The sequence below is a fragment of the Asterias rubens genome, chromosome 20, assembly GCF_902459465.1.
Source record: "Asterias rubens chromosome 20, eAstRub1.3, whole genome shotgun sequence".
Lineage (NCBI taxonomy): Eukaryota > Metazoa > Echinodermata > Asteroidea > Forcipulatida > Asteriidae > Asterias > Asterias rubens.
The window spans coordinates 1,091,963-1,115,604 of NC_047081.1; the positions used below are offsets into that span (position 1 = coordinate 1,091,963).

General features: G+C 39.3%; 4 protein-coding genes across 7 annotated transcripts in view; 2 read left to right on the forward strand and 2 right to left on the reverse strand.

The window, feature by feature from the left end:
* Positions 1–4,456, reverse strand: part of LOC117303710 (rap1 GTPase-GDP dissociation stimulator 1-like) — a 30,699-nt gene extending 26,243 nt beyond the window's left edge. The window contains exon 1 of the mRNA XM_033787992.1: positions 4,305–4,456. The gene's annotated coding sequence lies outside the window, so the exon portion shown is untranslated. The remainder of the gene's footprint in view (positions 1–4,304) is intronic.
* LOC117303711 (progestin and adipoQ receptor family member 3-like) lies at positions 27–9,533 on the forward strand. Of its 3 annotated transcripts, none has more exons than XM_033787994.1 (7): positions 27–153; positions 5,626–5,834; positions 6,309–6,471; positions 6,700–6,852; positions 7,266–7,463; positions 8,191–8,281; positions 8,524–9,533. In XM_033787994.1, exons 1-7 carry the CDS (start codon positions 52–54, stop codon positions 8,661–8,663), a joined length of 1,056 nt encoding a protein of 351 aa, XP_033643885.1. In that variant the 5' UTR covers positions 27–51; the 3' UTR covers positions 8,664–9,533. The 3 variants fall into 3 exon arrangements, with proteins under 3 accessions (XP_033643885.1, XP_033643886.1, XP_033643887.1); XM_033787995.1 differs by having other exon boundaries at positions 39–142; XM_033787996.1 differs by lacking the exon at positions 27–153 and adding an exon at positions 4,658–4,830.
* A 1,224-nt stretch (positions 9,534–10,757) lies between these two features.
* Positions 10,758–17,189, forward strand: LOC117303735. 2 transcript variants are annotated; one of them, XM_033788035.1, is made up of 5 exons: positions 10,758–10,930; positions 12,830–12,890; positions 13,550–13,621; positions 14,132–14,262; positions 16,814–17,189. In XM_033788035.1, exons 1-5 carry the CDS (start codon positions 10,837–10,839, stop codon positions 17,083–17,085), a joined length of 630 nt encoding a protein of 209 aa, XP_033643926.1. In that variant the 5' UTR covers positions 10,758–10,836; the 3' UTR covers positions 17,086–17,189. The 2 variants fall into 2 exon arrangements, with proteins under 2 accessions (XP_033643926.1, XP_033643928.1); XM_033788037.1 differs by having other exon boundaries at positions 14,141–14,262.
* An 87-nt stretch (positions 17,190–17,276) lies between these two features.
* Positions 17,277–22,290, reverse strand: LOC117303734 (hydroxyacid oxidase 1-like). Its single transcript, XM_033788034.1, has 8 exons — positions 22,055–22,290; positions 21,581–21,732; positions 20,901–21,162; positions 20,147–20,283; positions 19,921–20,012; positions 19,603–19,764; positions 19,346–19,415; positions 17,277–19,234 (listed from the first exon to the last, which is right to left on the reverse strand). Exons 1-8 carry the CDS (start codon positions 22,192–22,194, stop codon positions 19,170–19,172), a joined length of 1,080 nt encoding a protein of 359 aa, XP_033643925.1. The 5' UTR covers positions 22,195–22,290; the 3' UTR covers positions 17,277–19,169.
* Between the last annotated feature and the right edge of the window lie 1,352 nt (positions 22,291–23,642).

The following is a 23,642-nucleotide window of genomic DNA, read 5'->3' on the forward strand; positions in this document are numbered from 1 at the left end:
AAGTGACGGTTGGAGTTAGAGAAGAAAATGTTGTCGTTAGGGATGTGAGAGATGTATCGAGTTTTGCAGATTTTGTTTGCTTTCTTCCAAGGATTAATTTCACATTCACATGGATCAACACAAGACTGGCACTGGCAAAAGAGTAAGATTTGGGTAATTGTATTAAACAGTGAAATATTAACAACGTTCTCAACACCTATGCCTGTATGCTTCTTTTTCGAAAGGGCACAAACTTCAAGACATTGTAAATTTCATCTTTAGAGTTTTTCAAGAGCACCAAGGCCATGACCAGGGGCATGATGGCAATTCGCTTCGCTGCCTCCGTGAAGTATCAGGCCTCCAACAGCATTTTAAAATTTTCAACTTTTCCGTCAGTCTCTAGAAAAAATGCTCACGCAATGTGGCGAGGTGAAAATTCTCAACTGTCACTCCCTATACATGTAGAAGCTCTCAGACAGCGTGTCTAAGGTGAATAAGCATGGGCGTATTCTACGTGGAGCATTTCAACCAATAGAATGAGTTCTCTTAACGTCGTTATCGTTATCAATTTCCTTATCGCTGCAGTGTGACTTGGCCTTTACTCTTTAATGGCTGAACCTTAATGTTTAATGAACCTTCATTAATTTTTGCCTTGATATTTGCTCTACATTACCATCTCCGCAACCAGAATATCAAATCATTACCTCAAACAGTCTGTGTGGCAAATGGAGCGTGGGAATGTCAATGCTACATCGTTAGTAAATTGGGTGAGGTGGGGGTTGAGGGGGGGGGTTGAGGGGGGATGGGTTGAGGAGGGGGGGGCATTAAAAGCCAAACTGGTTCATTATAGGAAAAAGAGGGCTTTCGAACATCAGGCGAGGGGTAGGGCAGAATGGACAGGTGGGATCAGTGGGAAAGACAGGTGGGCAGTAGGCATATTGGGCAGAGGGCAGTGGTCAGAGGACATGTTGGGCAGTGGGCAAGAGGCATGTTGGGCAGTCCGCAGAGGGCAGTGGGTGGTGAGCATAGAATCTCCCATTGACACAGTGTATCGAACAAGGCGTACAGATATGTTCACCCTGAGACAGAAATGACACACCCATTTACACAATGTATTTTTTTTTATGTACAATATTTTCGCCCAAAAACGTTGGCTGACTGAGGTGAGCAGCGCCCTCTTGTGATTATATTCAGATATCATTAAAAACATTATCATCTCAAATACACATTGTATAAGGATATGAAGAAGTCGTATGGCACTTCCAGAGCCCCATACATGTACTTCCCATAATAAATTCATTAAGAAAGAACAGAGAAGTCGGATGGCATATCCAGATCCAGAGCCCCATACTCCCCATTATAAATTCATTACAGAATAACAGGGAAGACGCAGTGAGTGCGTCTTGAGCACGCAGGGGAATATTAAAACATCAATAAATTCTGCAGGGTGTGGAAGGTTAAGATGCGAAATGCACTCCTGAGACTCCGTGACTGCTCACAGTGAAGGTACAAGAAGTCATTAATTCACACTTTTAATTGCTTTTTCGTCCAGAGTGTTAGGGGCGAGCGGTGTAGCACGCATGACCCAAGTTCTGGGCCATATTTCTGAAGCCTTGCCAAGGCATCTGAAAGCACACAGTTCTCTTTCATAATTTTCTTGCAACATCGATGACTAAATTAACCCAAACTTTCACAGGTTTGTTATTTTAAATGCATACAAGTATGTGTGGGTACAACAAGTGAGGACACTGGTCTTATGAAAATAACCATTAAGTGTACACCCTGCGTTTCAAATGGTTTAATCTTCAGATGAGATGTTTTAAAGCCAAAGGTCCCATGTGTTGTGTAATGCATTTAAGAACCCATTACAAAGTGAACTTTTCGTTTTAGATAAAGGGATTGCTCCAGTGATTCTGGCATGCTTGGCTTCCCCCATGGCTGCACATTGTGCCACATCAGCTTGTAAACCATTACGAGGCGCTGAGATGTAAATGGCTCTAAATTCACCATACTTCCCACCCATCAGAAAAATAATGAGCACTTTGAGGGATGAGATACATGTACATTAATAAAATGAAGAGATACATTCATTTACTTGCTACGTAAAGGAATGGGTAATATTTAATTATCAGGATTAATTATCTTCAATAATTAATTGGTGTGCAAATCTCTGAATTATAAACTTACCATTAGAAATTTTATTCAACGTTAATGCGATGGCGTGCGAGAAGGGGGGCCTCTTGGAGGTTAGTAATTTGATAAGCTTGGGTCAGGGTGGTCAGGGTTTCATGCCATTTGGCCCGGGCAACAAGTGCAACTACAAATGTAGTGTCACTAGTGACTCTTGCTGTGGCCAGTTGCGACTACTACTTTTCAACTACCCAGCTTAATTGCGCCACCATGACTACTATTAATCTAAGTAAAAGTCGCGATTAGTGTCGCAGTTGCACTTACATGTAATTGGGCCGCGAAAAGGCGGCTAGTGAATTTTACTGGTCACCGAGAGGCCTAGGTAGGTTTGTCATTGTGTCTGCTCTGGTATATTAATAAGTCAAAAGAGACTTTGCTAGCACTGCATACTAAACATTTCAGCCTGAATTTTACATTTGTTTTGCCTGGTGCTGAAATCCACTTAATGTTTTGAAAAGTCCCGAAAGGTTGACAGATTGTATCAGAGAGAAACAGGCACTTTGAACCACACGTTAATTATATAAATTGTGCAATTGTCTTGAAAAATAAGGCATTTTCGGATCTAGTGACCAGTCTTGACAACGTGTACACTCGCTATAATAAAGTAAATCATGCCATTGGCGTTACTTTGTGCTGTGTACTTTATCCTCCCCTTACCAGTTTTCACGCTATTATGCCTTTTTCTTTGAATTGGGAAAAAAATAATGATGCCTTATATCAACCGATGCCCCCTAATTACCTTCTTTTGTTAATATGAAGTATGCAAACATATATTAAAACTTGATGGACATTGATATGTTCACACTACACACCGATCTTCGATGACTTCAACTGGCCCCATTTGTTTTGAGTTTTTCCTGTTTTCACGGCAAACAAGAAAGCATGGTTTCCCGGTGAAGCCATACATGGAAGAAACATCTACAGTGACTACAAGTGTTCTTCGAGACTCTGTGTATGACTCTATAGCCAGCAGTTGTCTTCGTTTTATTCAAAATATTTTTTAATGAAATTTTAATATTACCATGGTAATTTGCAAAAAATAACAAAAATAAATAATTTAATAATCATTGGCTTTCAAATCTGATTTTTATTTATTTTTTCCCCCTTTTTTTCCTCTTAAAATTTATAATATAGCGTATAAATAAACAGTGATAATTGAATCAACAAGCTGATCCCTTAAATTTTAATATTAATAATAATATTGATTGGAGGGTTAAAACAAAAATCTCAACAAATATTAGAAAATGATATATAAGGCACATGGCTTCTTTAAGCCTCTGTATTTTTTTCCCCAGAATGCTCAGCAAAATATTCAGTCACATGATTTGATCATCATGAATTGTGAATTGAAATAGTGTTTGATGAAACTTTTTCGGTGGGCAAATATTTTTATATGGCCTCAACATTATGACATATTTTTGTACCTTGTAGAAATGCCTAAAATACCAAACTTTTTGCATTTACAAGTGCAAATATCCAGTGGAGCCTTACGTGTTTCTAAGTTTTGGTCAAGGGAGAGGAGACTCTTTGCTTGGCAAATAAAACCACACAATTTTTATCTAGGGACTGTTTACATCGCGCACAGAGAGGTAAAAGATTTGCCACGATTTTAGGGACATCTCGAAAACAGGACCTCCTACGTCAATAGTGTAGTTCCTTTTGGGCATGGTGAGTGGGCGAGAGTTCTGGCCGAGCAATGGAAAGTCTGCTATAATTTTCTTTATTTAAATTATAATGAAGCCAAGGTCGCAAGGTAAACAATTACTGAATTTAACTAGGCTTAATTAATTAAATTAATTAGCGGAAAAGTTTCCGTATGGCGCCACCACTTTTTCATTCGAAATAAAATAATATAGTATCTAATTTACCCGATTGATATATCCCTTTTTGGAAAAATGAGTGAAAAAGTGGTGGCGCCATACGGAAAGTTATCCCTTTCCTGGAGCCTGTTGTTAAATACATTCTTTTCTGCATTTTTAACAGTGTTTTATGTTTCTTCCAACCGCCTTCTCTCTGTAAAAGACACGCCCCCGCAAATGTCACTCAAACAAAGTGTCAAAGATGATGGAATAAAAAAGTCAAGCGACAGTGAATGAAGTCAATTTTACAAGGCAATCAATGTCAAATGTACTTACGTATCGCGTCTGCTCGAGTATGGTTGTCTAATACTTCAATTTAATAACTAACTCACAATCTGCAGAGATCTTGTTCACCGTTTATCATAAAATTAGCGAGGAAAAACGTTGCAACATTATTCATTTCGGTCGGCAGTGCAAAACATTCAGCAGAAAAGAACAGTCGGGTATCCAACGCAGTAATACATTGATTATTCCTGCTGAGTGATTAAGGAACTAGATCAATAGTTGCGCTTTTTCAAGCTGCGCAAAATTCATCGCACATAATACGTGTGTTTTAATGCTAGATATTTTATTAACACAAAAATGCGCAGTAGCAAATCTCAAGTGGTTCAGCATCAACAACAGAGGGCGCCGTTTAAGATTATTGGTGGCAGCGACTTTGCTATATCGGTGATTTTGTTTTCCTTCGTGGAGGTAGAAATAACACAATTCTTATTGAACTGAGAAACCTTCTCCACGTATCGTAATCTATAAAAGTATGCCGAGTTCCCTTGTTATGAAGATCATCTAAACAACCAAACACGTAAGTTTCAAGTATTGCTTGTATTTGTAAAAATTGTGAACTCTCCTCTCGTCATCCGCAGGATTAGGAATACTCAATAAGGTTTACCGTGATTCAGAACCGCAATGCAGTGAGTGTGGGAAGGTATATGGGGCGGTTTCTATGCAGTTTCTACGACTCGTGCACGCAACGCCTATACCTTTGTGTGGGTTCAACAGCGCCCTCTCTTGATATTTTGCTATTCCCGCTAAACCTTATAATAGCCATATTGTGATTACTAAAATAATTAATTAGGATACATAAATTGTTCCAACTTTGATCCCCAGCCTGCACAGCATCGCATGATCCATGCAGTCGTCGGGCAGTGGCATGTATGCCATACAACTGTGTGTGTTTACTATCGAGTTAGTATACTATTTGGTTATTAGGGAAGTTGATTCCAAAGAGGGTAACCAGTCAAAATTGAACACAGTGATAATCCGTGCAGATCTGGAGGGGACAGACTCTCCGAGCCGTGAGCCCGATGTCCTGCCACACTTTACTGCATTTCTTCTCAATTTTCAATGGAAAATATATGCAGTTTGCACGTACTTACTTTGTGACAAATATAAGGGGATTGTGTCACAAATATTTTACTAAATATTATTATCAATATCTTGCTTAATATGAAGATCGAGTGATCAATTAATCAATCAAACGTAATTTGTATAGCGCCTAAATCAAAAGTTTGCTCAAAGGTGCTGAGGCACAGAAGAAATAAAAAGTCATTGATGGTAGGCCTCCTGAAACAAGTGATGATTTAACTTTCTCCATCAGCTTTGTTCTAGAACGATGACAGAGACTCCGAGCAAGCATCATCCGACAGACTCGGTGTTCATCGACCCGTTCTACCTCAAGAGTTCATCCAGCGCTGGTGAAAGATTCACAAGACTTCGCTTTGCGGAGGTGCCTCATTATCTACAGGGTAACCCATTCATCCTTCGGGGGTACTTGAGCGACTTGTCCTACAAGAAATGTATCAAGAGGTAAGGACGCCCCCCTTCCATGTCGAAACACCCTAACTCAATAAGAATGTCATTTTGAGAAAAGCAAGAAAAGTGAAAACGTGTAAAAAGAGGCCGAGATAGTGTCATGCTTGCCTGATAAATGCATTAGTGAATTGACACAATAAAACACAACATTGATTGACCTACAGTGATCAGGACCCAATTTCATGGCTCTGCTTACCACAAGCAAAGAATTGGCGCTTACGAAAGCAGAGAATTCCACACTTACGTCAAGCCTATTTCACTAGTTACCAGGGATTTTTGGCTTGTGTGCGTGCGTACTCCACATTACTTGGCATTCTTTCCTTACATTGCACAGTAAGTAAGCGGAAAATGGTGACCGTGAGTGCAGAATCGACAGAGCCATGAAATAAGGCACCAACATCGAAACTTTGTGATCATTGTCGAAATCATCATCAGGTCATCGACAGTGATTTGTTTCTATCTCCTCAGTACCTTTGTGTGGTCGAATGAAACGGTGAACGTGTGGAGTCATCTAGCGGGATTCCTCATCTTCTTAGGTCTGACGATTTATGACAATCTCGTCACCATTCCCAACTTCAATGGGACACTCAACGACCATCTCGTCTACACAGTCGGCCTCACATGCTTTCAGGTAAAACAAAAACTCCCCAAATTTACCCTTCTGTGTGTGTGCACAGAACCTTACACTGTTCAAAACTACAGTAGATGATATTGAATTGCTGAGTTCCCTTGATGGGAAGATCATCTAAACAAACAAACAAACAAACAAACAAACAACATACAAACAAACAAACAAACAAACAACATACAAACAAACATTATGGGTTGGAGCATAATCAATCATTCTATTGTTTTACAGTTTTGTATGCTGTGTTCTGCTGGGTACCATGTTTTCAGCTGCCATTCCGAAGACGCCTACAAACGCTGGTTAGGTCTGGACTTGGCCGGTATCTCTATAGGTATTCTTGGGTGCTACATCTCTGCTGTGTACTACGCTTTCGGCTGCTACCCGGTAAAACTAACATCAATATCCATTGTTCGTACAGGGCTTGAATTTTTGTTGGAAAATCCATCATACCAAATGGCTTGTAGCTCAGATGTTTTAATGGATCAGAATTCTGTTAAAAAGAGCAGAATCAAAAGAAAAAACTTCCTGACCCAGTTTTCCATGCATTTATTTGGTTTGGGTTTAAACAAAGACAAATTTACCGGAACGAGACGACTGACCTCCGTATTACTATCAAGCCCTATGGTGGCAGTCTCTCTGTTTTGTTGTATCGCCTTTGCGACATTGCTGCGACTGGTATCACATTCAATTCTTGCTTTAGCAAAAGATATTTGCTTAGCAGAATTATCTGCTTAACAGATTTATGAAACTGGTCCCCTGCCTTTAACTTAGAATTGTTCTGTATTTCTCTGAAATAGTACTGGAAGAAGATCCACCTTGCTGTTGTGTGCACCCTTTTAGCGTTGACGATTGTCGTGCAGTTTCATCGTCGCTTCTTAACGGCCCGATGGGCAACAAGGCGATTGTTGTTGTTCTGTACGTCTGTTGCTTATGGTGTTGGACCAATCATCCACTGGATATCACTGCAGGGCGGATTTCACAAAGAAATAGTTCAGGTATTTTTTTGAAAATGTTTTTACCTTAATATAACCTTACATCACAAGGCTTGACGGCCGCTTCAAGGTGAGGGCTACACTTTTAAACTGATTTTTTGCCGACCCAAACGAACTGCCACTAAATGCCTGTTGCCACTTACTCCTGGGGTTGAAACAGGGGTGGTACCCCCCTTCAAAGTCCATAGGGATGTAGGCATGGGTATCATCCACTAGGAGCCTGGCTCCATGGTAGAGCAGAATGCACTACCTTCCCAATTTTTTTTACAAAGCAATTTTGGTGCTGGCTCAAGGGGAAAAGTGCCATGACCAGGATTCGAACCCACAATCAGACAACATCAGAACTTGTGTCCGGTGTACCATATCGCTTGGCTGTGACATCCCATTGGTGTCTTCTCTGTGATTCTATGTTTGAATCCCATCTTGTGTTTTTCCCCAGTTGCGGATTTCCTCCCAAGACTTTTTAGAGACACCAGCTCGGCCATTGCTGAGGAGCTGTCTTTTTGCAATCAGGGCCCAATTTCATAGAGCTGCTAAGCACAAAAGTTTGCTTATCATGAAATTTCTTCCTTGAAAAAAAACAGGATTAGCAACAATTTCATGCTAAGCAAATTTGTGTGCTTAGCAGCTCTATAAAATTGGGCCCTGGACCAAAATTACTGGGTAGACTTGGGGGTGCTTCATGGCCTTGACTTGATCGATTGATATCTACGTTCTTTTTCTCTTGCAGATTTTCATCCCAAAGATTCTTGTAATGTACACCATGGCCTTCTTGGCTCTGTTATTCTATGCAACAAAGTTTCCTGAGCGGTGTTTTCCTGGTAAGTTAATGATAAGTCCTGGTTGAGTAACCGGCTGGGTTGTGGCCTTGCGATAATGGACTGAGCAAAAGGTGAGGTCCTTTATCGCACGGCCACAATCCTTTAAGGTATTAAACGGCTGTTTGATACTGAGCCACTCCTACTTTTTTCCATTAATAAATGCCCCTGTACAATTTATTATTATTACACAATTTTCCATACAATTGTTTAAGCAAGAGTTATTTTGGTTCTTCCCCTTGTAGGTAAAGTTGACTACATTGGGTCAAGTCATCAATGGTGGCACATCATCATCTTAGGAGCGTTTCTATGGTGGCATCACTGCGGGATCGACCTTGTCCAGTATCAGACAAAATACCCTTGCCAAGAAGTTATGCCCTCTTAAACTTTGTTTATTCCCTGATGACGCTGAAGACTTCTTGAATTCCTGGCAACTTGTTCAAAAATGTTGGAAAAAACCAAATTCTTGCAGCGGTTTGTTTGCAGTGGAATCATGCAGACTGAAAGGACTTCCTGGAGACTTCCTACAGAAAATGTAGACTGCCAGTAGACTTCAGGAAACCAGGAGGTTTCCGGCCAACTTCCTGAAGATTTCCCATAGGAACTCTAAACTCCCTGCAGACTTCAGGAAACCTGGAGGTTTCCGGCCAACTTCCTGAAGACTTCCTACAGAAAATGTAGACTGCCAAAAGACTTCAGGAAACCGTCAGATTTCCGGCCAACTTCCTGAAGATTTCCCGTAGGAACACTTGACTCTCTGCAGACTTCAGGAAACTCTTTTCCCTCACTGCTGGAATTACCTCATCTTAGCCAAGTGTTTCTGGGGGTCACTGTGGGATCATACAGACTTTCTTAAAGACTTCCAACAGGCTCTGCCTTCCTGCCAAATTTCAAAATGGCAGAATGTTCAGAAAAAAAGTCTGTTTCCTTAAACCCACCTGGCTGATCATGAAATACAATTTGAAATTGTAATATTATAGTCTATGTCAGCAAACAGTGTAACTGTAAAATCAAGTTTATAATCAGTGTGTCAATCTAGTGCCTGTTCGATCAATCAATCAATCAATCAATCAATAGAATGCCATCATTCTAGTTGCTTTTTCCAAACGACTTGAGGTCCAAAGGAAGCTGCTAACTGGCCCATCCTGTGCGCAGTGTGTGCATAGATTTTCTTACATGGGTTTGTCATTATTTTTTGTGAAAAAAACCTCGCAAGTCAGGATGGACACTTCAAGGTGAGGGCTATACTTATCTGATTTGGGCTGTCACCCAAATCAACTGCCTTCAGGGGCAGGTTGCCACCTACTCCTGGGGCTGAACCAGTGTTTACCCCCTTCACAGTCCGTGAGGATGTAGGCATGGGTATCATTCAACCCCAATGTGTACGGTCCATTTCAAACCTTAGTGTGAAGATTTCTCCCACCATGCAAAAATTCAAATTTTGCAATGCCTTTTTTGTGTGCATGTAAGTACATGTATGCATAAAAATTTGCTGAAATATAATATAATGCTATAAAATTGCTGTCATAAAATGTTAAATTGTAGCATGGCATGCGCACAGTTACTACGTATCATGCTGGATGATGGTATGCTCATTAAAAAGAAGGTGGATCCATTTAGCTCCGCCCAAAGGACAGAAGTGTAATGGCTGGACTCAAACTCACACTCTGCTGATCAGAAACACCAGAGTGCTCTTTACCGCTTGGTCGTCACACTTCCAAAGTATTACCAATTGTGAACCATCCCTTTATGGGTTTTACTGTTACTTGTTTTTGTGTCAAGTTCTGAGTGCAATTAGTTGTCAGATTTATTAATAATCAAATGTGACATTAATTTGATTTTAGATTTTTAAGTTTAGTAGCAACTCAAATTAGTCATTTTATTTATTCATTCATCTGTTAGTGTGAGAGTAAATACATAATGCATTATTTTGTTTATTTATAAATAATCTTTTGTTCCCAAAGACCATTTTGGTATACATGTATAGAGTAACACAAATGTTGTTGAAATTATGTTCATACTTGTTATGAAGTGTTCCGTCTTTCTGTTTTAAAGTTTTGATTTAGTGTGCTGGATGTATGGTCATGTCCGCTCAGGTTTTGTCTTTCGTTTTAGTTTTAGTATTGTTGGTGACTTTGGTTTGTTTGTTTTGGGGTGAAAAACCAGACTGAATTTGATCTGGACAATAAATTACCATAACTGAAAACCTGACATTGCAGCTCTGTTGTGTGAGTCTCTGTTACTTTTGCTTTTGAAATTGGATGAAAATCTGCGAAGTAAAGTATAATAAAATCCCTATAAAACCATAAAACTAACTTACCCCGCCCCCTTCTGGGAAAAAAATTGTACCGTAACAGTGCAACAGCGCCCTCGTTCATTAGGAAGCAAGCAGTCGGCAGGTACCGTGTTAACGAAACTACAGCGTTAATAATCTTATGGAAGGAAAGGGGAACCAGACAGTACAGGTTTATGTGCGGAATGCAAAAAAGAAAATATCTGACGAAATAAAAGAGCTACATATCTATCTACAGCCACTCCCTCAAAAAAACGGACCAAAGATGGTTTGTGACTGCTGTAAAAACCCATATTGTGAGTTCCTGTGGAGACATTATACTCCCGTTGTGCGAATATGGGGGATGGGAACAGCGGCAGGTAAGTTAAACAGCTATTTAGGGTAACTATTGAATTAGACCTTAGTTGTTTTTTTAGTGAGTGAGTGAGTTCAGAGTTTAATCAGTGAGTCAGTTCAACAGTTAAGTTAAGTTTTTTTTCATCTATTTATTATGAAAGTCACTCATCCGTTTCAAATTGATGGAGTGGGCTATTTATAGGGCCACTGATTTTCCGTTTCAGAAAAGTGCAAATTCCGTTTGGCAAAAACATGAATTCCGTTTCAGGCACAAAAAATTCCGTTTCATGTTTTGTTAATTAGATAAAAGGTTTTTTAATACCCAGGGACACACTTATAAAAATCAATTTGAGATAAGTTGCACTGTTGACTTCGTAAAATGTTCATTTGAACTGACAAATTTCAAAAAAATACTTTAATTTTTTTATATTTATAATTGTGGATTATTTTGTATACTGCTGTTCGATGAAACAAAAACATGTAGTCAGGGTAAAAAGGTTGCACTGTGACTGCAGTATCAATGCACATGATGTGATAGACTTGATTCCAAGTCTAAAACTGCAGTTGATTCTCTGCATCAGCCACATTGTAGGCTAATGACAGGAGTGTATCCACAAGAGGGCGCTGTTTCAGCATGATCAAAGACTTGGGAACAAGTCTATGGACGTGACCGTTCTCCATCCACAAACAAAATGTCAGCCATTTTGTTTTCGCTTTGGCGACAGAATGTTGACAGTTTACGGTTTTATTTTAGACCTTTCCGAGATGAAAAAACATTGTATGTGTTCTTATAGATCATAGGTAAGCTAGTTTTTCTATTATTGTTAGTAAAAGAGAGGGAGAAAATGCAATTTGGGTGAACAAAAAAAGTTAAAAACGTGCCGCGAATAATATGCCCTTCGCTTAACCATGTTAACAACGTGTGTACATCATGTGTACATCATGTGTGTAAACATGGAGGATGGTGTGAAGGTAGAACAGAATGATCCACGGTTACGATCTCGTACGTACTTTGGTCTGATTTCTGATGCTTTTTTAGTTTAACAAAAAGAATCTTAATAAAGAATGCAATTTCAATAGTTTTGGCGTCAAGGAAAAAAATAAAAAAAATCAAATTTTCTGAAATCCCGTTTTCCGTTTCAAAGGGCGGATTCCGCGAATTCCGTCCGTTTTCCGCGATCGCGGAAAATCAGTGGCCCTATATTTAATTTATTAATTGATGAATGGGCTGGTCCTGCAGTGGCTTGCTGCACTTGCAATATTTTAATGTATTCATGAAGTGAAGGATGGATTGCAGTTTGTTTTTACAAAATATTACAAATTTGTTTATCTTTTTTCATGAAGTAGATGAATCAATGTAGATTTGAATTTGAATTGAATAAATATAAATTAAATTACATCCTTATTTGGGTATTCCTTGCTCAACATATGGGGAAAATGTCTGTATCTTGCCACCACTTTTACATCATTCGTTTCTGAAAAAAATTAGAACATAATAATTTATAAATAGGCCTACGTAGGCCTAGCTAAGGGCGCAAGGACTTGGACCTGGGGAATTGAAGGTTTGGTAAAAATTACTGAAAAAGTGGCAGGAAAATACAGCAATTTTTCCCTTGAGCCATATGAGATGATCATGAATTAATCTGGATATTTAACGCGACAAGTGATCTCCGACTTAATAACATTTATAATGTAGCTTGTGAAACGTTAGTTAGCAGGTAGGCCTACCAAAAACAATCCATATGTAATTCACTTTTAGTTTAATCACTAATCAAAATGTTTGGGTTTTTTTATTCTCTGGGAAGCTGGCCAAATTTCAATTTGTTAATATGGATTGTTAAGATAATTCAGTGTGTGTATAAATGTGATAAGAAAATAATTTTGTGTTTAAAGATATGTCTTTTTGTTCTTTTCTGTTACAGCTTTCTGGGCTGTTGGGATCACAGCATTACAAACGTCAGACTTCTTTGGTATATACTTTATGTGAGTAGTCCCTCAATACCGGTCCTACTACTTGCCGTCAACTCGCCAACTTGCCGTCAACTCGCCGTCAACTCATTTTCGTGCCGTCAACTCATTAAATTTACATGAAAAATCTATAAAAAGGGGGCACAGAAGTGATAAGTCTGGGCTAAACTACATATTTCTCATGGTTTTCGGTACAAATTCATTCACAAAAACGACTTTGTGTTGATAAAAAAAAAGTACCAATCATTGACATCTTGGGCCAAGACTAATCATTGTGAAAAAGCAAGACGGCGGCCGACAGTTGTTTGGCTTCGAGAATTTTTTTTCACGAGAAAAAAAATCAATTTTTATTCCGAAATATGACCTAAAACTTACGCGAATGCTCTTTGAGCTGATACTTTACATTTCTATGCTTCTTTTGTGGATTTTAAATGTATATTGGAGGAGTTGACGGCGAGTTGACGGCGCAAGTGAGTTGACGGCGAGTTGACGGCAAGTAGTAGGACCCCCTCAATACAGTTCAGTAATTTTCTGAAAAAATATATAAAACCTAACGCCTTTGAAGCACACGTACATTGGAACATTCCAATGATTTTAGCGTGGCTTAGTGAACTCATGACTGAACAGGTTCCATCAATTAATACATGTAAATGTGTTTATTTCGTTTACTACAGAGTTGTTGCGTCAATCATCACATTACTGGAAGTGATTTTCTTCTTTGAACCCTGTTTTGAAAAATGTTGCTCGTAAGTACACTTTTATTTCACTTCATATTTGTATGTACATTTATTCTGGACGGAAGCCAAAGAAAAGGAAGGAAGTTTCAGTTTTAGAGGTGGAAAACCCATGCAGAGACTGAAAACCCAAATCCATGTCGTGCCTAGTCTTGGTTCAGGACTCTCCTGGATTTGTAACAAGAAAGCGCGCTATCACCCCCAACGCGCTATCAACCACGAACCGCTATCACAGGAGAGTCTTGGAACATTCGTTAAATCTCCCCCCAAAATCGGGGAGAAACATAATGCGCGTGCGTAGGTTTCCCGCAGAGCCCGCCCCTTTTTGGGGGGGGAGATTTAACGAATGTGGCAAGACTCTCCTGTGATAGCGGTTCTCGGGTGATAGCGGTTCGTGGTTGATAGCGCGTTGGGGGTGATTGCGCGCCCTGTTGTGACAAATCCAGGAGAGTCTTGAACCAAGACTATGTCGTGCCCTGCTGGACTTTTCACCCTTTTTCTCATTGAAATGTTTCTCATCAGACCCGACAGTTGCTGTGGCAAGACATGGACCATCGTCTCGTGGCTGGATAATTGGAAAAGAAGTGCCATCTACATTGCACTCTCCGTCATATGTTATCTTGACAGTAAAAACATCTGGGCGATAGTTGCTGGTAAGTGCTTGAAACTCCCCAAAACTTAGGCTGTAACCAACTTAGCGGCTACAGCTGCGACTATGACTGTTGCTGCGAGTGTTGCTGAGGGCGTATCATACTTCAACGTAGGATTAAGCCTAAATCAAGACATAGCTGTAGACGCTAATTTAGACATGGCCTAACCCAAAATTTGACCTGTCTAAAGTGTCCAATGAAACATTTTCAAAGAAATATTTGGTTTTGGTTTTGTCAGCCCCCCATCTTACTAACCACAATGACTATGCCATTCTACTTACCACTTACCCCCCCCCCCCCCCATCTAAACTAATCCTCCAGCCTGTGATCTTTAGCTAAACTAACCACCCAGCCTGTGGTATTTCGTGTAACTAACCCCCCAGCCTGTGGTATTTTGCTAAAACTAACCACCCAGCCTGTGGTCTTCTGTGTAACTAAGCCTGTGGTATTTTACTAAACTAACCACCTAGCCCTTGGTCTTTGTAACTAACCACTCAGCCTGTTGTCTTTTGTGTAACCAACCGCCCAGCCTGTGGTCTTTTGTGTAACTAACCCCTCAGCCTGTGGTATTTTGTGTAACTAACCCCCCAGCCTGTGGTTTTTTGCTGTACCCAGGTTGCTTACTGTCCCTGCATGCTGTGCTATGTGCCATGCTTGTTTGTGTCTCGGCTCGAGGGCAGACCCAAGCGCAGAGAGACGTAGAGCGTGAACGATACCAACCGCTCTCCACGCACATCTAGATTTTCATTTGTAAAATTTTGACAAATTTCTTGACATCGGGGCCCAATTTCATACCTCTGCTTAATGAAGCAAAGAATTACACTTACAGAAGCAGGGAATTCCACGCTTACATTTCAAGCGTTTTTCACTGGTTAGCAGGGCATTTTTGCTTGTGTGCATGCTTACTTGGCTTACACAGCTAGCTCAGATATTCAGTAAGCGGACAATAGTGATCGTAATCACAGAATTTGTCGGTAAGCAGAGCCATGAAATTGGGCCAAGTTGTGAAGTTTATTGTATAACTCGCATTTATGGCTAAAAAGCAATCACTGTCTAACCAAACGTTTACTTGATTCAGTTGCAAATGTCACACAGCTTGTATGATATAATTTGTTTTTTACCCTTACACCAATGTGTTTTAAGCACTGTATACTCAGCACTTCCCTGAGTTTTGTAGGAAAAAAACACAGGAAATTCACTCAGATGGGAATCAAAACCCACCATAGCTGCACCCAGACCTATTTGCATGATGGTAGGGTGTGTTTTCTGAAATTTAAAGATGACATGGAAGTAACTCTTCCAAATAATGTGCTTTCTTAAAAAAAAAACCAGTTAATTGTGAAACTGAAATACATGTATATTCCAGATTGTATGAAATTAATTTTAACTCTAGACATTTTAAAGTTATTTATTTATAAAAATTATGTTTATTGTTCCATCGCTTATGAAAACTGCCATTCAAGTAAGATCAACTGTGGTGCTAAATTTTGTCTGTTTTGTGTTCAAAGAAAATTAACCAGACCGATACTTTTTGGTTATATCAGGCCAACTTGTTGAACTTGGGTTAAGTTCTGACTGCTCTGCTGTCAACTAGTGTTGAGAAAGGTCCATCTTTTCTTTATTATAAATGCATTTATTACATGTACATGTACACATGTATAGTCTTCCTTCTTTGCAGGCCTGGAATTTCATTTTTTCAGGAGGGCAAGGCAATTTTTATTTTGCAATGGGCGCTTCCATTAGAAAGTCTAATGACCTCTGTGGCATTTGTTTAATTTGACGGCCTTCGTTAAATTACAGCTCTTTAACAAAAATTAAACCAGATTTAACTTTTTGTGTATAACATTCTTTCTTTGAACTAACAACTTGTATGTTTAATCTGTTTTGTGAACTTATGTCTAGTTTAATGCATTTTAATATTTATTGAATGATTAGTTATTTATTATAATATGTTTTTACACCTACACTCAAACTTTCCTGAGTTCTGTGAACAAAATTAATGGGTGGCTTTCAAACCCACAACCTTTGCATTGCTAGATGTCTTTCCAATAAACCACCGAGCTAACTCGATGGCTAGAGGCAGTACGATTTTATTGATGTCCTCTTGTCTACAAGAATAAATCTTGAAGTTATTGAAAAAGAGAAACACTTAATCTTGATCAGTTTGTTAAAAGTGTTATAGCATGTAGGATGAATATTTAACCTTTTGATTTTAAGGGGTTTTAATTTTTTATAACTTGAACAATTTCAGACAGGCGAACCAAATTCTGCATTAAGTACATAACAATTCTTTTTTAAAAGTCTAAAACAGTTAGAAATTACTGGTCACGCTACAAATCAAAAGTTATTCTGGAACGCCTCGGTTTCAGAAGTCGAGCCAAGGTAATTGTTATGTCTGAAACAAAACATTAATTTGGTCAACCTAGAGTCGCTCCTAATCTATTTGGTTCGGCACGACTCAAACATATGTTAGTTTATCTTGTCGATTAAGCTAAAGCTATTGTAGGCTTTGTGTTGTTATATTTATTAAGACTTGGTGCTCTTCCATCTACAGCGGTGGTATTAGACACCCTTGCGATACTCTACATGCTGCGTACGTATCAGCAACAGGCCATCAGACACGCCGGCGACCTGTCACCCGAGGAGGGTGCTCCGTCCGCCAGTGGCTACTCTCGTTTTGATGAAAAGAAAGCGAAGAAGGAAACGGATAGCCTTGTGGCGTCCTCAGTGGAGAAAAGGGAGCGCAAAGAGGAAAGTACAAACCCATTTGATGATGATGCCGACCCCGAAGGCGACGCTGGGATTTCAAGGTACCCACAGTATTAAAGAGGTTAAGAGAAGCTGCTTATTTTGGAACGGTTCTCTTTAAACCCCAGTCCCAATTTCATAGCTCTGTTTCTGCAAAATATTTTGGGAAAGCTCCACAAAAACTCAGAAACTATTTATCCTTTTCTTCTCCAATGGGTGTGTTTACATTGAATTTCAATGCACTTGGATCATAAATTTAATGAATGAGCAGTCAACCTGCCTGGGTCAGTTACGACCTCTACTGCTTTGTGCATGTTTGGAATGTGCTCGGAATTTCCAAAGTGATCAGCAAACGGGCCAAGACATTTCTCCCCGGGGCAGGTGAGTCGGTGCAGGCGCTGTTCGTGAATTGGCCGCGGTGTGCGTGAAAGAAAAACGAGAAACGTCTTGCACCAAGACTACCCAAGGCCTGGCGCTGCATTACTGTGTTAGGGCGAAGCAGTTTCTCCTTAGTTCTATTTAGTCTCAGTTGTAAAAATTCACAAATTTATGCTTACTCAAATGTTTGGCAGACTATTTCTGGGTTTAGTCAAGAAAAAATGAATGCAAAGAAAGTTGTTAGTTAGAGTTTTATTTTATTATATTTTGAGACTAAATTAAGTGGAATATTTCTTCAGTATTCCTTGAATTACATTGATGTATAATATATTTTTGATAAACATTTACGTTTGTTAAAAACTTTTAGTTTACATAGTTTCTCTGCAAACTTGTGTATTAAAGTAGATCTTTGTCAGAAACTTTCTTTATCTCTAATTTCTCACTGTATTATTACTGAAATAACGTAGCTTTCTTTTTATTCAAACTCAACTTTGAAAGTTGTAATTTCGGTGCAATTCTTCCTAACTATGGTTTGAGGTAACTTTGATCTTGGTTTTTCGGGTAAGTGTAAATTATTCTAATCTTTGTGGTGTCGGCATTAGTTTTTGTCTGTCGGTCAGATGTCTTGTAGTATTTATATAAACAAAAAAAATGAATTGTAATAATCTTGATATGTGTTTCCCTTAGTATTCAAACTTTAACAGGGATACAAAATATATAGTTAAAAAAGGGATTTAACATTTCTCATTTTAAAATTGATACAAATTTAAAACTTTTATAGAGAACGTTTTCTTCAATTGAGCTTTGTCTAAATAAGTCCTACATAGAGTCCAGTCTGTGTGGCTCTCTTGTAATGATGTCACAGGTCACATGGCCTACATCATCATGTATGTAGATTTTAAGCAATATTTTTTATAAACTTTGGTCACAGGTACCGTTACAAATTTGTGAATGGTGGCAATCATTTTCCAGAAAAAAAGCAATAAAACATGGTATTTATTTTGTGTAAAATGTTTAACGACGACAAGCTTTCTAAACAAAAGTGCAAATGAAAACCCTCAACCCAAGATATTTGCTTCTATTTTTCTATAAAAATCTTCTATTATTTGTTGTTGTATACAGTGTAGTGGCAATAACTTTCATAGTTTAATATTGTCAATGTTATCCAAAATGCAGGCATATCTGTTTTAGACAGTAGCGCCCTCTCTTGGGTGAAATGTTGACAGATCAAAACAAGGACTTCCACCAAGACTAGGTGTATAGATACACGCACGAAGAAAGACTAGCCAGAGTGGCATACACTAGCCATTGTACCTCCATGCACAGTGCAACTGAAGTGAGAGACTAGCAAGTATCAGTATTGAATATCCATGAATAATACAGTTTCAATAAAAGTGGACGATGTCTCATTGAAGATCGTTTGGTTTCTTGTCTCATCATTTTTTATTATGTGTACCGTTGGATTGGATCTTGGTATAGTTTTGTGTGTTCCTTACACTCCTCTATTTTTTTATATTTTTTTTTTCGTCTTGTATCTTGAGATATATCGTAGGGCAGTCAGACTACGGGTCTTCCTTATGAAGAAAAAACGGCAAACAACTTCTCATCACATTCTTTCTGACGACGAACCAGCAAGGGACTGTGTGGCTGGAGCTTCTAAAAAATAATACGCAGCGCCCTACACTGAAAACGCTCATGACTTGCGAGTAATAATTGTTGTCAACCTCTCAATGTAAAACGTTAAACAATACGCCAGGAGCTTTGTAAAGTCAGTGAGAGTGACGTCACAGACTGCCATACGGGGAAGCCTTGACCAAATCTGGTGTGATTTCAGCAACTGATGAACAACCTGAGGTTAAAAGGGAAAAACAGAAATATTGTATTTTGTAATAATTTGTTTGAATCATATTTATTTCAATTTAAGCAGGTCCTCAACTACTTCAAAAAAAGGGGTTATTACCAGCCAGTGCCATTGCCAAACTGAACTCGTCTTTCAGGATATCTAGAACTTTCCTCACTCCTGCCTCACCCTGAAAAAAAAAATATAGTATATAACAGAAATGAGATGTGTGATCCGATGAAACTGTATCCAAGTCGTGCATGTTTTTACATAAAACAACATTTATTGAAGCATGGAAACTACCCCAGCCCTCCCAGTGTGTACTTTTACCGATTCCCGTTTAAAACTTTGTTTAAAATGACCGTAATATTACTTACATTGTAAGCGAGACCCCAGAGTGCCGGCCTACCGATGAAGACGGCTCTAGCCCCCATGGCCAGTGCTTTGAGTACGTCGGTTCCTTTACGGACTCCACCATCGAGATACACCTCAACGTTTGAACCTTTTACTGCCTCGACCACCTCTGATAATGAATCTATCTGTAATATTATATATTAGAACACCACAGTGATAAAAATCGGAGCGATCATTAAGTTCGTTTAGTCTACATGAAAAACGATTTTGATTGCGACTTTGATGATGAAACATAAAAAATAAATATATATAAATTATATTTTCAAGAAACTTTACTTTACCGTTGCAGCTACGCCATCCAACTGCCGTCCTCCGTGATTAGAAACTAAGATACCAGCAGCACCGAGGCTAGCCGCCATCTTGGCACTCTCAGCTACAAGAAAAAACACATTATTTGTTTGAGTTTTAAGGATTTTTGCCTCACCTTTTTTTGTACAATGTATGGTAGTCGAATTGCTCATTCGTGAGTTTCGGCGGGAGTATATTTCACTTTAAATGTTCCCTCACCTGTGAGTATACCTTTGAGAATGATAGGTAATGACGTAACACCCTGAAGCCATTTGATGTCGTCCCATGTACAGGCAGGGTCTATTGAGTTACTGTCACACCAAGTCTCGCCTGGATGATTAAGAATGTTCGGTACCCTAGAAAAAAGTTAAACCCTAAACTCTTATAGAACAACTTTTGGAGAAATCAGATCATTATAAGACAATTGAATGTACAACAGTAAATATATTAATGAACGAATTATTTGGCTCACTGGGGAACCAGATGGGCATTATACTTGAACATTTCCTGTATCTGTGTACACTTCCCCGGGTCACTACGGGTTTAATGGGACTCTCCAGCTAATCGCAACAAACTCTTCCTAACTTAGGATGTATATATGAGGACTTAGGACGAGTCACAGCCTTGCACTGTAGCATGTAAACCAAAAAAGGTAATCATAAAGTACGGACGAGTTACTCGTCCTAACTCGAGATTAAAGGACTAGTCACACTAATATCAATCAATCAATCAATCAATCAATCAAAGGTCATTTGTAGAGCGCCAAAATCAAGAGTTAATAAAAACGATAACGATAACGACGCAAAGAGAACGCATTCTATTGGTTGAATTGCTCCACGCAGAATACGCCCACGCTTAATCAACCAATCAAGGGCGTACTTTTTTAACGTTCTCGTTTTCGTTCTCGTTATCGGGCCTGTGTGACGGGGCCTCTAACCTAGCGTTTCGTGAAATCGGCTGCTGGGGTACTCACTGCGTATGTTTAGCATACAATAATGCGTTAAGAGGTTGAGCTCGCTTCCTTCCATATACAGGCTGATCAATAGTCACAACTAGTGCCTTGTACCGCCCGGTAGCATCGACCCTCTTGATAATCTCCTCCGTCTTAACTCTGCTTCTTAAGATGTTGAGTTGCATGAAGAGAAGGGTGTCTTCGGGAACTGATGCTGCTACATCTTCAAGGGACTTGCTTGAGTATAAACTTAAGACCATCACTGTGCCAGCGCTTGCTGCGGCTGCACACAGAAATACAGGAGGAATTTTGACAGAGTGATTACAAGTTTGCTCGGAACTCATCAGGTCTGGTGCTAAATTCATCTGAAATTAAAGTATTTTTTCTGGAGAAAGAGAAAGAAAGCCTCGATTGTCTGTGTCTACAATACAGCGGCTAAATGTTTACAAAAAACATTCATTTAAACTGCACTGCAAAAGCTGGATATTAAGATTTAATCAATAAATACCGGGGGAAATAATATCAAATTTTACACCATATGGTTTTAAAATAACACTAATTTCTGCCGGCACAACATTACATTGGCGTCATTTAATATTATTTTATGATGAAAACTTTGAATGTCTCTCAAGTATCTATATTTTGACCACTTTACCTTTAACACATCGGTGTATGGGTAAAAACCCCAAAATTAACCTTACCTCTAGCAGTCGCCTTTTCCCCATCACCATGTATGACCCCATGGGTAGCAGTTGGACTGACCCCTACCGGAAACTCAATGTCAAGACCCAGGATGCTCGTTCGAGTCACACGGTTGGATACGTCACGCAAGTAACGGGGTCGGAGCCGATACCTGAAAATAAAATTAAAATGCCCCCATTGGTTTATTTTTTCTTTTATTTTTTCCGTGATGTAGCTTTAATATTTAATGGGACTTTTGGGACACTGGGCGGCCCACTCGTGTACACTTTTCATCAAATATGGTGGCCAATGACGCCATAAAGCTCTGTGAAATTGGGCCCTGATCATTACAGTGCAGTAAAGACCGGCTCCCTATCCTCACCACACTGTTAATTCGCAATAAAGCAGCTGGAATTTGAATGCCTGCCTTATTAACGGCAACTCATTATTACAAAAATTATTGTTATTTTGATGGGGTGTTGTAGAAAGCCTACCTCAAAAAGGCCTTAACATTGTCTCGATGTGTCTGTCCCTCACCGGCTCCATTGCTGTAATAGTCGTACCAGGTAGCCTCCAAGCCTCGCTTTAAATACGGCTCAAAGTCAACAACACAGACGGACTCGTCTGCTGCCATGTTGTTGCAGTGCTAGTTCTGTCAATAACATACCATTGCAACTACATGTATACGTGTACATTCAATAGTAATGAACAGATGGCCTGAAAGCAACCAGCTTTTATACACGCCTTTTTGTTATATCCTGTTTTTACATTAACTTGACTTGAACTTGACCTTCAACCTCCTGGTGACAGACATAAGTCAATATTAACATTTTCCCCATTGTTCATGTTTGCTCATATTTTATAACTTTGTTGTAGTCACCCGACATACACACACCATAAATCGTAGCCTTCCGTCAAGGCGCACACGGCATCCCCGGATGTCACACACAACCCCAGCTCCCGCTGGTCTTTTTTCATGCGTGACACTCTGGGAGCTGCCGCGTGCGCCTCGACTAAAGGCTACATGAAGCCTGGTCCAACTTCTTAGCAGAGAATTATGTGAAATACCTTCCAGCTATTGCACAAAATTAATATTCTGGTGGTAAGCATGATTGTGTTGTGCATGTACAGTGACTTCTTCTCTGTAAGTATAAACTTTGTGCCAAGGTTCAACTTTTTGTTTAAACATGGTATGATTAGACTTAGATCATCATGACGTTGTTTTAAACAGTACGTTTGTAAACGAATAGTGGGTACTCCGCAAACAAATAGGTCAGAAATTGACGCCCCCCCCCCTTGGCCCAAATTGACTTCAAACCTAAACCATGTAATGCATCCACTTAATGTACCATGTTCAACCCCCCTTACCCCGCCCCCAGCTCAGGAAAAAAGCTGCTGTAGGACCGCCAATATGGTAAGATTAGAACAATTGAAAATTACATTAAAGATTCATTGATTCGTTGATTAATTGACTTATTGATTGATATAAAAAAGACGAGGAATAACTAAGTACACAAAAAGCAGAATCCGTTTGCTGCCAAGAAAATTTTTAAGAAATATCCCATTTGTATCACCCAACACTATTCACACATACAACACACATTACACAATGCACACTGACACTGCTATAATATTATTATAACTGAATTATTGAAAACATGGAGGTCTACTGACATTGCAATCATCTTAGATATTAAAGGCAGTGGACACTATTGGTAATTACTCAAAATACTTATTCGTGTAAAACCTTACTTGGCAACGAGTAATGGGGAGCTGTTGGTAGTATCAAACATTGTGAGAAACGGCTCCCTCTGAAGTGGAGTAGTTTTCGAGAAAGAAGTAATTTTCCACGAATTTGATTTCGAGACCTCAGGTTTAGAATTTGAGGACTCGAAATCAAGCATATGAACGCACACAACTTCGTGTCACAAGGGTGTTTTTTCTTTCATTATTATCTCGCAGCTTCGACGACCGATTGAGCTCAAGGTTTGTTATGTTATGCATGTTGAGATACAGCAAGTGAGAAGACTGGTCTTTGACAATTACCAATAGTGTCCATGTCTTTAATAATTGTATTTAAGT